Source organism: Equus asinus, chromosome 7 (assembly GCF_041296235.1).
Source record: "Equus asinus isolate D_3611 breed Donkey chromosome 7, EquAss-T2T_v2, whole genome shotgun sequence".
Classification (NCBI taxonomy): Eukaryota; Metazoa; Chordata; class Mammalia; order Perissodactyla; family Equidae; genus Equus; species Equus asinus.
The window spans coordinates 97,872,059-97,888,135 of NC_091796.1; the positions used below are offsets into that span (position 1 = coordinate 97,872,059).

The following is a 16,077-nucleotide window of genomic DNA, read 5'->3' on the forward strand; positions in this document are numbered from 1 at the left end:
CACCATTCGAGAAAAGTTCTTTACAAGTTCTTGCTTGTCTAAGTATAGAAAAGACACTGAAGGATGCGTGAGGAGCTGTGAGCATGGTTTGTCTCCTAGGAAGGACATTGGGCAGGTGGCTGGGGAACAGATGGGAGGGGAGAATTTGCTCTTCGCTGCTCACCTTTTGGTAATTGTATTTTGTACCATGAACATATATTACCTCTTCAAAATGTGAGGTTCATCTCATTTAAAATATATTCTATTTATGCAGAGCTTTAAATGACTCAGTCCACTAACTCGCTTGTATTATCACCCTTGCTGAAAGACAAGAAGGGAGAGGAACTGATATACCTATTTTCTTCATGAACACATTGAGGATCTTGACCGTGAAACTGTCCAGAGACCCATCTTGGACCAGAGACCATTTCCATCTTAAAACTGCAGGATTGGAAGAGGGGAGAAAATGAGGATGATAATAAAAGACTTGAATTTGAGTCCTGGTTTTGTCGCTTACCTGTTGGGTGACCTTGGACAGGTTTAACCTCTTGGCATCTCGGTTTCCTCAACTGCAAAATGGAGCTAACAGCTACCTCTAGGGTTGTCACGGAAAAGAAGTAAAAGTTACTTATCCTCATGATTAGTCCAAATTCCCGCCCCTACCCAACCCTCTCCAAGAGATCTTTAATAACTAGTGAATTCTCCACTGCCATGGGTGAGGAAATCAGAACCTCACAAAACAGCCCTGCTCTCTGATGAGCCGCTCAAATTGTTGGAAAGTTCTGTCTTGAGATGAACCCACATACTGCTTCCCTGTATGTGACTACCTTCCATGTGTCCTAATTCTCCCGTCTGCAGCCACAGGCTACTCCCTCTTCTCTGTAACTAGCCACCTTTTCGAGGAAACAGTTCCACCTCTTGCCCCTGCTGGTATCCTCTTCCCCAGGCTGAACACCCCCAGTTCTTTTGACCCATCCTCAGTGTCACGTGACCCCGCTGCAGCCTGCTCCGTCTCCCCCTCCAAGCGCCTGCAGCAGTCTCTGGTTCATACTGAACTTGGACCAACGAAAACAATCCGTAGTACACAGGCTGCTTGACGCCATATCCTTCATCCCGTACTTGGATTGCTAATTCTTTTTCACAGAGAACAACGTTTTGCATGTGTCCCTATTAAATTTGTCTGTTGTTCAAGATCTTTTTCAACGCGAATTTACTATCTAAAGTATTAAGTCTTTCTCCCAGCTTTAAGAACCACACATCTGCTGACTGTGACCTCCTTGAGTTTATCAGAGTTATCAATAAAAAATTTACTAGAGGGGCCATCCCAGGGGCATAGTGGTTACGTTCACAGGCTCCACTTCAATGCCCGGGGTTCACAGGTTCGGATCCTGAGTGTGGACCTACACACTGCTCATCAAGCCACGCCGTGGCGGTGTCCCACACACAAAATAGAAAAAAGATTGACCAGAACAGGCGCTGGCTTGAACCACTGTGTCCAGGTTGGCACCGATCTACTTCTCTTTCTTCAACATTTTGGGACCATATGTCTGACTTGGGGTGCCACCAACTTTTCTCACTAGGCGGACATTTCCCCATCTTGTCCACAAATATTTGGTGAGACTTTGTCAGATGTCCTGCGAACATCAAAACACACATTATTGTCACGTCTCCTGATCTAGCAATTCTATTTTCAAAAAGAAAATGAGGTTTGTTGAGCAGGAACTGCTAAGTGACACTGGCTGGCTTTTAGAGATCATCACTTCCTTTTCTAAGTGATTTTCTTTTTTAGTTGCAAAGTAGGGATTCCAACATCTGCCCCGTCTCCCATCTTAGAAGCAAATCCAATCACAACTGTGGAAAAACTTCACGCGATGTAAATTTAGCACAAACAGGACTTATCATCTGCTGAATGGGACCTTTGCAGCTCGAAAGAAGCTCAGTTTCCTTGCTGTGTCATGGGTTGGAAGATAGATGGGCTGTCCTTTCTTTTTCAAAGGTGATGTTTCAAATTGGGGGCGAAAGTCACAAAATTATGCATGTCATGATATATTTTGACTATTCATATTAAATTGATTATTTTTTCACTGTCCAAAAATACATCACAATGCCTTCCTGGGAGTGAACGGAAAACAGGGAGGAGGGTGTTAGTCCACGTCTGTGATTGTGCTGGGCTCTGCACGCGCTCTCTCTCTTGACCCCATGAAAACTCTGTAAAATGGAAGACCCTCCATTTTATAGATGAGAAAACAGACCCAGAGAGATTAGGGCCACACAGATCATTGTTAAACAGTCTAAACTGGAGCCCAAACCAAGCCCATTTGGTTCTAGAGTCCTCACTCCTTCCAGTTGACCAAGCCTTGGTTTCTCCGACTTACTGCTTATAGGGCTAATTCCCTCCCTTCGTCCCAGCTCCCCAGGAACACTCCGGAAGTCCTTGGAGCCTTCCATCATTACCTTCTCTTTTTCTATTCTTAGTATTAATAAAGCCTTTCACTTCTCATGTTATCCAAATTTGGCCCCAAATGATCAGAAAACTAAAATAACAGCCAATGCCTAAGAACGGTATTGGGCAGCAGCCCCACGCCACAGGTCTTCCCATCCTGGGATGGGGGAAGAATTTCTATTGTTCCCGATGCCCCAGTGGCTCCTGCTCTCCTCCTCCACCAGGCTTCTCAATGAGTGTCTCAGTCACCTCCTGACCACCTAGTCCCAGTTTAACCCCCTGAAATCTGGCCATGTCCTCACCATTCACCCAAAATGGTGCTCCCTAAGTTTCCTAGTGAGCTCGTGGCCAAATGCGATGATCTTTTCTCCCCTCCGAACTGTTCTTTTGTCTCTTTGAAGGATTTCACCCTTGATGACCCATCTTCTCTCTTGTGTCCATGACTTTAATTTATCCTAGTTTAACTACTATGACTGACTGCATTTTCTCCAGCCCCTTTCTTTCTCCTCCTCTCTAACCAAAGAGTCCCCCAAACTTAGATCCAGCCTCTCTGCCCTTTCTCACTGCCCTCTTGTCCTGGGAATGTCACCGGTCTCGAAGCTGTTACGGGACATAGGTCCCACAAACTGTCAGCATTATGCAGATGACTCTCAAATAAATCCCTCTCAAGTCCCTAACTTCTCTCTTGCTTTGCAGACCTAAATGTTCAGCTTCTTATGGGATGTTTCCCAAACCCACTTCCTCTCCTGATTTATGAGGCACCAAGTCAGGGTAATTAGTTCACTACCTGTCAACAAATAAAAAAAGTCAAAAGGATCCCACCCTAGTGGTGGTTTTGGTTTGAGGCTTTAGGGATGGTGGTTTGTGGGTTTTCAAAAATAGAAATAGCACCATGATTATGTTTGATGATAAAATGATATACGCTCTCACATCATACTTTGTAGGTGGGGGTGGTCTGGGGTAGCATGGCAGTTCTCTCCCTTGAAGGTCCTAGAGATTCAGGCTCCTTCTATCTTGTTGCTTGGCAGTCTCTCTAGGGTGTTGACCTCCCTCTACATGGTCCAAAACGGCCCACCGCCACCACACCCTCATTTCAGAAAGCAGGAGAGAGTTGATAGCTGAACCTAGCTGCAAAGGACGCTGGGAGATGTAGTCTGTGTTCTGAGAGATCATGAGTCTACTTACCTGAAAATCTAGAGTTTTCTTACTGTGAAAGCAGACAGTGGTTATCAGAAGACAAGCACCAACCTCTGCCAGAAACCCTAAAGAGCACCAATGATCTCTCTACTCTCTGTGCCCATCTTTATTTCTATGGTAAAGATAGTTCATTGTCATTTATGTTGCCAATATTTTCCTCAGTATGTCTTTTGCCTTTTAATCTTATTTATGACATTTTTGGAAACATACACGTTACATTTTTATGTATTTAGATGTCTTAATCCCATCCTTCACAGTTTCTGTCCTCAGTGTTATGTTTGTGGTAAGCATATAATGACCTTTAGAAATATTGGTTCTGTTTCTCTGGGGAATCCTGACAAACATGGAACCCTAAGAAAGTTTTTAACCTTGCTGAGCTTCAGGTTTTCAGCTATAAAATGGGCCAAAAATATATTTTGGTGTTGTAAAGGAGATTCATAAAGCACCTAGCAGGTGCCAACGCACAGTAGGCTCTCAATAAAGGTTAAAAACCTTTCTCTCTTTTTTATCATGAGGCACCGATGGGTCAGTAGTGTAAGTAGGTGTGCATATGCCAAAGTAAGGCACAAGGAGGTGCCCCCACCCATCTTGGGACTCTTAAAAAACGACGTAGGACATTGCCTGGAGAAGGTGATCGAGCCCTGAACCTTGCAAAGCATTTCCTGTAACCTCCTAATTTTACAAATGTGAAAAACTAAGGCCCAGAGAGACTAATTTACCAAAGATCCTACAATCAGAGGCAGGACAGAGCTTGGGACCTGGGTTTTCGAACCACTGCTCCGGGATTTCTTCTTCTCTCCTGGGTGGTCTCTAACTGCAGTTTAATGTAACCAACTTGCTCAGGGCTGTCAGGATTTTCTGTGCATACTTGGAATTCTCAGGAAATTCAGCGAATCAAGAAAACACATGGGCTTTTCTTATGGATTGTTTTAACTGACTGTGGTTTTAACATATAACCACGTGTAGAATATGGAACCCCCACAACAAAAAACACTGCAGGCAAGCACACTGTTTGTCACAGAGCCCCAGGGTTGCACCCAAGAAAATAGCTAACGACATTCTTCTATTTGCCATCTCTGTTTCATTTTTGTTTTCTAACCCTTAATATGGATTGAGGTTTGGGGCAAACGATCTAATATAATTTTATAATAGGATGATGTTCAAATTACCTCTTTTCCTATATACAATCTATATACAATAAGATTGGTGGCTCCCAGATTCTTGAATTTATCAGACCAGTAAAATCAACCCCCTCCAAAATTGCAACAATATTATGCTGTCAACTTTTCATTTTGCCAAATAAAAGTACAAAATATGTGTAACTATCATATATCATAAAAGATATATATCATCATACTGCATAGAAGAGAGGACTTTTAACATCAAATGTAGGAGAAACCATGTAAGCTGCTCTCTGTATCCAGACGGGATGTCTGATTTCAACAACATTCCTGGAGAGTTCAGGAACAGGAAAGTCATACACTGTTCCACCATCTCTTACAGTCCTACAAAAAGTAACAAGATTGGCTCCTCATTTGTTACAGTTTTAAGACATGCCATGTGAAAATACTTTCAAAAGAAACAAAGGAAGCAGGTGGTGGTAGAAGAGGAGAGTTGATAATCCTGAGTTGATCATCAGTGAAGTGGGCGATGGGTACATGGCTTCATTATGTTACTCTCTTTTGTGTCTATGTTTGAAATTTTTTCTAATAAAAAGTTTTAAAACTTCTTTAGGAAATATGGCGTAATGTTAAGATTTGCGACAGCTGGGTAATGAGTCTGCAAGTGTTTTTTCTGTATCCTTTGAACAAACTTTCCTGTAATTTTTGTATGTACAATCACTGCTTTGAAGTTTTCGTGGGCGAAATCCAACATTTAGGCCACAGTGACTGCTTTTTTCCTGAGTATGGGTCACCCTTTCTTCCTTGCATTACTCACAATTTTGGGTTGAAATCTGGACAATTTAGATTATATTGCAGCAGCTATTGATTCTGATGTATTTTTCTGTTTTTTAAAAAAACTTGATTAGATTTAAACTGAGGAATCTGTCTCCCCCCTGGGAGACTCTGCTGTTTTCCTATTCTCATTTTTCTCTCTCACTCTGGCTTCCCAGAGGCTGCTCCCGCACAGCTCAAGGGGCAGCAGAGGCTGTGCTCGGTGAACACCTCGGGCCCACGCGGCTTCCATCCATCGCCCATGGATGTGTGTGTGGACTGAGAAATGCTCAAAGGCCAGTCTCACGTCAGCTGGGGTATTTCTTCCCACAGGCTCCCTCGGGTCTTCTCTGCATGTGAGTCAGGTCTGTGCATCAGCCGGGGCCCTTCCACGGCTTTCTCAGTTCTAGGGTCTCTCCACTAAATTTCCACTGGTCAGCCCCTTGCCCTAACTGGACTCAGGCTAGCAGAGCTGAGTTTTCTCCACAGTTGCTTCTAAGCGCACCACTTTCTTTTTCTTTTTTTGGTGAGGAAGATTGACCCTGAGCTAACATCTGTGCCATTCTTCCTCTAGTTTGTATGGGGGACGCCACCACAGCATGGGCTGATGAGGTGTGTAGGTCTGTGCCTAGGATCTGAACCCACAAACCCTGGGCTGCCAAAGCGGAGCATGCGAACCTAACCTCTATGCCTCCAGGCCGGCCTCCCCAAGTTCACCACTTTCAACTGACAAAATCATGGTTTTTGCACAGCCTCCACCTCCCCACCATTGGGTCCACCCCCAGAAGGCAACAAAGCTGCTGGTTTTCCTGATGGGCTCGGTGCAAGAAAAACTGGGAGGATTGGTGGGGGCTGGGGGAAGCCCCAGGCAAGAAGGCTACAGACTCCAGCGGTTCTTACTTGAAGCTCAAGAAATTTTTCAAAAATCAACAATTTTCAATTTCTAGTCCGCCTTTGATCAATTACCAGAGCCCCCAAAATAATGTGTGACCATGTTTTTGGTTTTCTATTTGTTTTTTGCAGGTTGGGTTGGCCGGTCTCTTCACACTGCCATAGCCAGATGTCCCTGCTAGTGTATTTATCGTCTAGTCTTAAATGTTTGAAATATTTGACACACACAAATATTAAAGGATGAAAGCAGGAGTAAAACTACTTTTCACCAAGTAAAACTAATGTCCAAAGGGAAAAAAATAAAAGTGAAGAGACTTAAAAAAAAAAAAAAGTGAAGAGACTTATAAAAATGGAAGTCTTAATGTCTCGAAGAGCAATTCTGTGGAGAATGGATTTTCACCGTGATCAGTATTTTCCTGCCCAGGCACTGCAGCGGGCAGTGCGGTCCTGAAGAGAACCGCAGGGGTGGAAGGCACGGATCTAGACCACACGAGTCCTAAATGTGCAAGCCATGTGGCAAAAGCATTAGGGAGATGACTTTGCAATGATTCCAAACACTTTCAAAAACTACACATTCCATGTAAGTTTTCAAAAATAAAAAGAAATCACCTCATTAAGTGTAGAAGTTGTAACTTTATCATCACCACCCCCTTTTTATTCGGAGAGAGAGCTTGAAAATCCCTTATTTATAAAGGGATTAATGTGTTCACTCACAGATGATACCGCGGTGTTTTAAATACACCTAGGTGGAAGGAGCGGCATAGGAAACCTGAAGCAAATTCATGTTACTTTGTTTCCAAGTCTTTTCTTTAAAAGGAAGCCTATTTCCCTTCACCACCTGGGATGGGCCCCGCCCTTTGGGAAATGTACGCATTTGAGAATGGACGCCCATTGACTGGCAGGTCAAGAAAGGCCTGAGATTGACTTGCCATCATTTGAAGGAAACTTCTCACAATGTCCTCCAACATCGAAATGCCTTATATTTTACAAAAAATAATGTATCTTACATTTTTAACAATCCAAGGATATCCAGAAACAACTTTACCAAACTCTTACTTACATTAAGTTCACAAATATTTTCAATCACTGAGATTTAATTTTTGAGGGTCAGAAATAGTTTACTGAAGTCAAAAAATGTTAGAGCTGAAAAGGAGAGTACTCTTGCAAAAACAGCCACAGCTGAAGATTGTCACAGCTAAAATATCATTATAGTGCAAATTATTAATTTCTTAACCCCAGGAGGGCTAAAAGACGGATGCACAGAAATAGCCGAGGCAGAAAACCAACTAAGGGTTCAAATATTTGCCTTAAATGATCCATTTATTAACATTCTTGAATTTTTCTTTATCTCCAAAACAAATATTGTGGTAATTATAATGGATTATTAATTTACTGGATGCATTAAATTATGACAATAACAGGCTGTAAAACCCTCAGATAGATCTTATATTCACATGACCTAAATCGAAAGAACAGGAAAACAAGGTTCAGATTAAATAACACCTTGTATTCCAGTAGAATTGGTTAAGGCAAGAACTGTTTGACTTCTTGCTGACATTTTGTTTGCTGGCTTGCTTCCTTCTAGGGTGCTCAAATTTTGCTTCAAGACGTGCTTAACAACCACTCTCCCTCCCATTGGTCTGCCAGGCCCAACTCAGGGCCTCCAAGCACTTGGCACGTGTGCCACGAGCACTTCTCCCACTTCTCTAGTAATCTGCACGCGTCTGTCTCTCCCACTTGACTGTGAGTTTCTCAAACCTCAGACACCACCCCACCCCCGCTCACTTTTAGCAGATAAAGCTCCCTGCCAACCCCACACAAGAAAATCCCCACAACTTTCCTCCACCCACATGCACCTGCTATCAGCATCTCCCTGCCCCACTAAAGGAGTCCTTCCTATCTAAGGCCAATCCCTCCATGTGTTCAGACTCCATCAGTTTCCCGTCTCAGGAGCTCTTCTCTTCCACTCTCTTCAGCCTCTCCATCTAAACTGCGTCCTTCCTGTAAGCATTAACACTTGCTCCAGTCTCCCAGTCCACTCGTCTCGTGCTTACGTCCTCTTTCCCCTTGAAAATCTCGTTTCTCAGAAGAGGTACCCGCAACACTATCTCCACTTGCTCATCACCTACTCAACCCACTTAACAATATGGCTTTTGCTCCCACTTTCCACCAGCACCGCTCTAAGTCAAAGCCGACGACTTCATGGTCCCTAAATCCAGTGGACTCTTCTTAAAGCTTCTCTCACCAGAGCAGCAAGACCTTCACCCTTTCAACCTCTCCTTACCTTCTTGAAACAACCCTTGGCCTCAGTAACGCCCCACTCTGGCATGCTGATCCACTGTTTGCCAGTAACAATCACAACTTCTAACGTCTGTTTAGAACTGTAGACTTTATTAAGCATTCCCACAGGTGGCGCATTTACTCTTTTACTAACTGTTACGAATGAGCGTGTCCGTTGATCCTTACAGCCCTGTGCGTTTACTACGTGAGTCTTATTTCAGAGATGAGAAAAATCAGCCCCATAATCAAACTAATTTTGTTAGAGGTCAGACAGAAAGGGTCAAAATTAGTACTCCAATCCATCTCTCAACTTTAAAACCCACGTTCCTTCCAATCCCACCATCATATGAAGTTAAAAATATTCAACTTCCAGAGATCGGTGGTCACAGAGGGGAAGGGGGTTGGGGATTGCGAATAGGGGTGAAGGGGCACATTTGAATGATGACTGACAAATAATAACATACAATTGAAATTTCGAAACGTTATAAACTATTATGACCTCAATTAAAGAAAATATTCAAGTTCCACATCTAAGAAAAAATGAAGACGTAATTGATTATCTTGCAGAAAGACCAAAAGCCCAATGACACATAGTACCACCTCCGAAGGGAAAAAAAAGGCTGGCTGAAACCTCTGAGATCCTCTTTTCATACATAATTTTGAGCATCTATAAATCGTTCTTTCTTAACATTTCCAAGACTCCAGTGGCACCCCAGCAGCAGACATCCGGTGAGCACTTGAAGACACTCGCCTCAGTAGTTCATCAACTCGGCTATAAACATGTGTGAGTCATTTCTCCCCCTTCTAAAGAAAAAGTCAGCAGCTGTTTGCTAAAAAATTTTTTTTATTGTGGATGAAGACATTGCCAACTTACATATATCATTTTTATTTGGAGTATTTTTTTTGCCTTGCAGTGCTCCTGAGAAATTCAGAAATGCATTGACGTTAGCTCTATAAAACATAACTCAATATTAAGGTTGGGTTGTAAATTTCCCACATTTAGATATGCCTCTAAAAATCAAAAGACAACTTATCCATTTTAAGTAGAGAAACCTCAATAAGTTAAAAAGTAAAGAGTGGCAAATAATCACAAATGTCAGAACAGTAAAAGTACCATTGCTTTTTCCATAGGAATATATAAAATAAATATCAGTTATACTTGATATTTACAAAATTAAACTTTTTTGATGGAAGACACTTCAAATATGTTGATATATGAAAAAATTCATTAGCTTTAAATCAAATTCAAATGCTAAATTTGTTTGACACACAATTGCACTTTCTCAATAATTCCCATCAATCCCATCCCCTAAGATATAGTCTGTTTTTTTCCCACTTACTGATTAAGTATTTTGAGAATCTTTTTCCCTCTTTCAATTAACCTGGAGGCTTTATTCGGGGGGATATTCATATAATTGGCTGGTTTTAAGGAAGTCATTCCTTTTTCCCTATGTTTTCGTTGTTTAGTTTTGGTTTTGTTTCTTCTTTTCTTTTAAATCAATAATAGCAGGAAGTAAAACTCAGACAACCCTATGATGCAGGATTATAATGAAGTCAAATCCCATGGCTGGATGGATTTTCTACTATAGTAGAGCAGTTGAAAACCATTAGGAATGTTGTCAAAACCTGTGGCCGTGAAGGCAAAATTCAACCACAAATTCTAGTGAGTTTATAGAGAAGTAAACAGTAAAACTACTGTAGTTACAATATTGCAGTAAAATTCCTGTTAGCAATGTCCTATTGCTAACATGAGAATTACATGCTTCATCACCATAGGGTTACTGAGATTCCTTGAGCAGATGGTTCATCTCCGACACAACTTAGTTTCAGAAAAGTAGATGAGTTCTGTCTGGTTTAGATCCACACACACTTAACTTGCAGACCAGTGCGCTATAGTCTCAGTGCTGATACAGCTGAAACATGAGGTGCTGCAGCTTTAGGACGAGGCCACATACTCAGTTCCACAGCAGCCATGTAAGCTCATGCTGTGATGTCTGGATACGCAATCCACCCACAGGAGCTCCGAGACTTAGGTTCAACGACAGGGTGAGGGGGACAGTCTGTTTCGAGCAGGGAAGGAAATACTCACAACGTCATAAGAGGCATCTAAAATATGATGACATGCTACTTAAATACCCATCATACATCTTTTCAAATTAAAACAGAAAGTTTTTCTGCTTGTTCTATTTCTTCAAAATGAAGGATCATGTCTTTTTTTAACTCAGAAACTTTTATTTCAGATGCTCCACACTGAAATGAAACTTCCATGGCAAGCAGCAAATAATTTAGGAAGGTCAAAGTATCTTCGAAAGGATCATATAAAACCTAAGAGTAATAATTTCATAGAGAAATACTGGGCAAAACGGACAGGAGGCAGTTCGACAGTTCTAATATAGAACTTGTATGACAACTTCCTCTAAAGTGTAGGAAATAACAATGGCAATATAAATAAATTAGCTAAGGAGACAGTGGATGTTCTGAAGCAGCAATGTCTCAGTTACTAAATTTTTCAGAAAAATTTTACCCATCAACACTTAAAGACTTCCGGTCTTCTAAATACAGCAGAAAGCGTACAGTTAACCACGGCAACGTTTACAAACACCCAAATTCAGCCCCGGCCGGAGGAGGCCTGTTGACATACTTGATCAGTATTATCACCACCTTCCCTTGTTTACATAGATGCTTCTATTTGAAAGGCATATCGAAATTTACAAAATTTGCAAGAAATGTCTTTAAATGTACAACTTCAACAATTAATACAAACATGAACATCCTGATATAATTAAGTTCCAAGTCAAGATTTTTATGATGTTTATAAAAAATTAAAGAAATACTCCCTTACTTTTAAGTTCCAAACACCTGGTGTTGGTGACGCTGAAGTGACTTCATCCCTCATGACCACGAAGACGAGAACGGATGACTTCTGGCTTGACAACCTCTCGTATCAACACCTCAGAGAGAGGCAGGAGGCGTCGTGTACTGATATTGCTAATTATAGTCACATAAACGCAGCTGTCCGATTTAACACTTACATGAGAGTTGTGTGCATGTGGGTGAGCAAACAGTTTTAAAATGGAACCTTTAGAAAGATACCTTAGCTCTTCAAACTAAATCATATATCTACAATATGTACTCAACAGTAAAAAAGAACAAACTACCAATGCACGCAACCATGTGGATGGATCTCAAGGGAATTAAGCTCAGTGAAAAAAGCCAATCTCAAAAGGTCACAGACTGTATGATTCCATTTATACAGCACTCTTGAAATGAGCAAGTTATAGCGCCGGAGAGCAGCGAGTGGTTGCCAGAGGCTGAGGAGGAGGGTAGGGAAGGAGGTGGCTATGATTATAAAGGGGGAGCACGAGGGGTCCTTGATGAAACTGTTCTGCAGCTGTGCTGCAGTGGTGGTCACATGGAGCTGCACATGTGACAAGACTGCATAGAACGGAATACACACACATCCCACTTCAGGACACTACAACCTCCCAGGGACAACCTTGTTCTTGGCTTGTCCACACAAAATTCTCTGAAGATTACTATATGTTTCCGATCAATTTTCTGCACTATGCAGACAGGCCAGTACTATTTTCTTCCTCTTTTTGTTTTGTAAATCTCTTGATTATCTTTAAAAGATAAGCCACGTCTCTAGCTTAAAAGAGCATGAAAATGAGAAAGAGCTGATATAGAGCTACTGGTACTTTTGTCTGTCTTTTTATTTTTCTTATTCTTGTAAATTAAGAGAAAAGATCAAATGTTTCTAGCTTAAATTAGGTCAAATCAGAGAAGGAAAAAAGCAAACAGAGCAAACACCTCCTCCTGGGACACCTGCAATTTCTAAGAGTATTCAGAGTATTTTTTAAAAATTAAGATAAGAATATTTTTATTAAATTTAGAGAAAGTACAACTGAAAACAAACACATGACTGTTCCCAAAAGGCCACTTGTGATCAAGTACATCCACGTAGTGTTCACGTTTTCTTTAAAGTGCTCTGTGTGTCGTCTCTGCCTTGAGAAGCAGCTACTGCTGCTTGAGAAGCTCTTTCAGCACAACTCCAGCGCTGTTGTCCGGCAACACCGGCAAAGGAGTGAAGGTGGGCAGCACGTCTGAGATGGGTTTCAGAAGAAGATGCCCAGGCCCGCCAGGTCCAAGTCCAGCTGGGTTGATGAGAGGCACGGCCGCAGAGCGGGGCGCCAGGAACGGACTCACATCTGCCCTTCTACCTGACCTGGATGCGGCTGTATCTAAAGGATAAAATAGCAATTGTTTAGTCTCCTACATTTTTTTTAGTCAACGCTGTACATGCGTTTCAGGTTCCCAGATTTTGCCCCTAAATAAATTTAATTCAGATGCTGCTGGATTCTGGATCCGACAAGCAGGGTCTATGAACATAAAAGGGTGCGGGAGGATGAGACAGTAAGAGAGGAATGGGAGGAGGCAGGGAGAGATGATTATGTGTGTGTAGCTTATACCTTACTAAACACACTAATGTTGTTGTTCTGTATTTAAATGCCAGTTACATAACTGATAAACCGCAGTTACTACAGTAACAGCTTTTTAAAAGGTGCTTCCCATGTTACAAGGCAAACTCTCTACTCATCTGAAAGATGGACTTGAGAACTCGTTTCCCCCAAATAATTATGATGCTCATGAAAAGAACTGGCACCCATATTACATTGATAACAATCAGATTTCATATTAACTTACCCAAAGAAAAACCAATATATGGATTATATTACCAGATCATCTTTTAGACATTGAAAGGTTTGAAAACAATTCTTGATCAAATCATTTCTCCATAAAGTTACCGGAACAATTGGTTTTTATCGGAACAGGTATTTGGTTTATGTCCTAATGCTGAGTGGATAAAATTCTGCTTTACTACCCAAGACCACCAACAACCTTACTGTTAAGAGTCAAGCAACCCCTTGAAGGTGCCCACTTTCGCAATGGGAAATTCAAATAAAAGAAGACTCTAAAACAAAGAGAGCAATGAGACAAATTCATCAAATTTACTCATCATCGATCTCACCTAGGTCCCCAAGCTGCGCTTTGCTGTGAATGACAACTTCCCAAACTCGGGAAAAGCTTCTGGTGCTACTTAGCAGCACCCTCACCACACACTTCCAAATCCAGGGTTAAAGACTAAGCTTGCTTTTTTTCATGCAAACCCTATACCACCTCAGAACATCGCTGGCTTTTGTCTCTGATCAACACAAGTCAAGCTGCGCACAGGACTTGATAACTGAAGCTGGGAGAGCAGGAAGGAGGGCAGAGAGGGCGGAAGGGGAGGGTGGGGGCAGACCGTGTCGTAATGAGTTCTGGAGGCTGCTTCCAGACGCCACAGCCCAGTCTAACAAGAGACGGCTCGCATAGTCTACGCCTGCTACATAAAGTTAAGACTTTTCACTAAATTTAGCAGCCAAACCTTTTACCTAAACAACAAACTTTACCACTTTCTCCATCTATAAAAGCTCAGGGAAATAGAAATAATTTGTCTAAATGACTAAGGAAGTTCTTAAAATTTCAGAATATAAATTTTGTAACATCTTATCCAAATTTAAGTATCTGATATGTGATATAAACTTGAGTGTATAATAACAATACCTTTACAATCCAACTAGCAAACATGTTAATCCATATTAAAATATGAAGATTTCAGATAAAATAAAGAATCTACGGTTTAATGGATTATACTTCAATTTCAACTCAAGAAATTTTACTTAATACCAATATAGGGGATATGAGTATAAATAAGACCCTTACAACCCAGTGGGATAGAAAACTATGTACACATATTGCAGAACCACCAAACCATCTGCTTCCAGGCACCTTCACAACGTTCTTGGATGTCCAAGCCAGTTTACTGAACTGCTCTTATAAAGGTTATTAACATACCAAGGTTTGGTAACTGAGTGTAACACTTAGATATTCACAGTGAAAAAAATCTTTCTCTAACTATAAACTACACTTCTAACTCTGATTAGCAATAAGCACCACTAGTGAGAAAGGAAAACAGGTGACCAAGCAAAGGTTTACCAGTTCACCACTACTTCCAAGAATAATTCAAAGTGGCTTATGCAGAGAGAATAATTATTCTGAAACACAAAGGGAAAATATTTCATGTTGTTTAAATTAATCTAAGCCAATTAAATATCAGATTTCTATCGCTAAGAATATATGAAGTCAAAACCTAATGCCTTACTGGAATTTGGGAAGAAGTCACTGCACATTTTCAAAAACACTAAGAATTTCGTTAATATCACTGTAAAACATAATTATAAATTAAGCATTTGATTTTTTTAAATTATAGAAAAAATAAATATCTGGTTTTACCTTTAAAACTTTCTGGTACATTTGTATCTAGTTTTCTCCTTCCTGGTGAATCCAGAGGTTTCATATCATGAACAGAAAGCTTTGGTGGTGGAACAGATGGATGAGATTCCGTTTCCAGAAATTTTACAAAAAGTTCTGAAAAAGACTAAGAAGAAAATATTTGGGTTATATAAGTCAGATTTTAAAATTACATTCAATACAACTAAAAAAATGTGCCAGCTGTTCTAATTAAATATTAAAAACTAATCATGCCATCTGAATCATTTCTTTATAAATAAGCTTTATGAACAATTTAAAACTGCTAGCACTTCAGTTACATAGGTATCAATTAAAAACTTTAACAATTTAATCAATAATCTTTGATGACAACACTCATTACAAACCTTATGGTCAGAATTAGCCATCTGATAACAGATTTCTTGCCATCAATGGCACTTAAGATATCAAGTCTTAAATCATTTTAATAAGTGTTTACATAGACATAAAAAATTATATTGACAGAATACTAGTAGTAAACAGTCATATCTTTCTAAAGTAACAATCAATGAATATAGCATTTGCTACCAACAATAGTATCAGATTAAAATAACATAATGTAGACCTTTCCTTTAAATTAAATTTCATGCCATCCAATTTAAAACAAAATTTTATCTTTAATGAGCTCTGGGTAAGGCATCTATCCTCAGTTTCTTCTTTATTAAAATAAATAAAGAAAGAAATAAATGTCACGTTCTAACTTACTACTCAATTCAATTAACATTCATCTCAAGCTACTACACACCAGGCACTATGTTTTCGTGTTTATTAGAGGCCTCTTCCTACCAGAATGTAAGCTGGTTGACGGCAGGCACTTGTCTGCCTGCTTTGCTGCTGCATCCCCAGTGCCTGGGACAGTCTGGTACACAGCAAGTGCTCACTAAGTATTCATTAGCTCAATGACTAGGGAGATACACACACGGAGAAAACAGAGCCTGTCTTTAGGAATCTGATAATTTAGTCATAAGACAGACAAATGATCGT

The 16,077-nt window shown here is 40.6% G+C and overlaps 1 protein-coding gene across 2 annotated transcripts in view; it reads right to left on the reverse strand.

Moving 5' to 3' along the window:
- Positions 1–9,550: 9,550 nt before the first annotated feature.
- The window catches only part of TRIP11 (thyroid hormone receptor interactor 11), a 63,932-nt gene continuing 57,405 nt past the window's right edge, over positions 9,551–16,077 (reverse strand). For both annotated transcript variants that reach the window (XM_014832057.3, XM_014832056.3), the window contains exons 20-21: positions 15,058–15,202; positions 9,551–12,965 (exon numbers count right to left, since the gene is read on the reverse strand). In XM_014832057.3, coding sequence (XP_014687543.3) covers positions 12,742–12,965; positions 15,058–15,202 — 369 coding nt within the window. In that variant the 3' untranslated portion in view covers positions 9,551–12,741. The remainder of the gene's footprint in view (positions 12,966–15,057; positions 15,203–16,077) is intronic.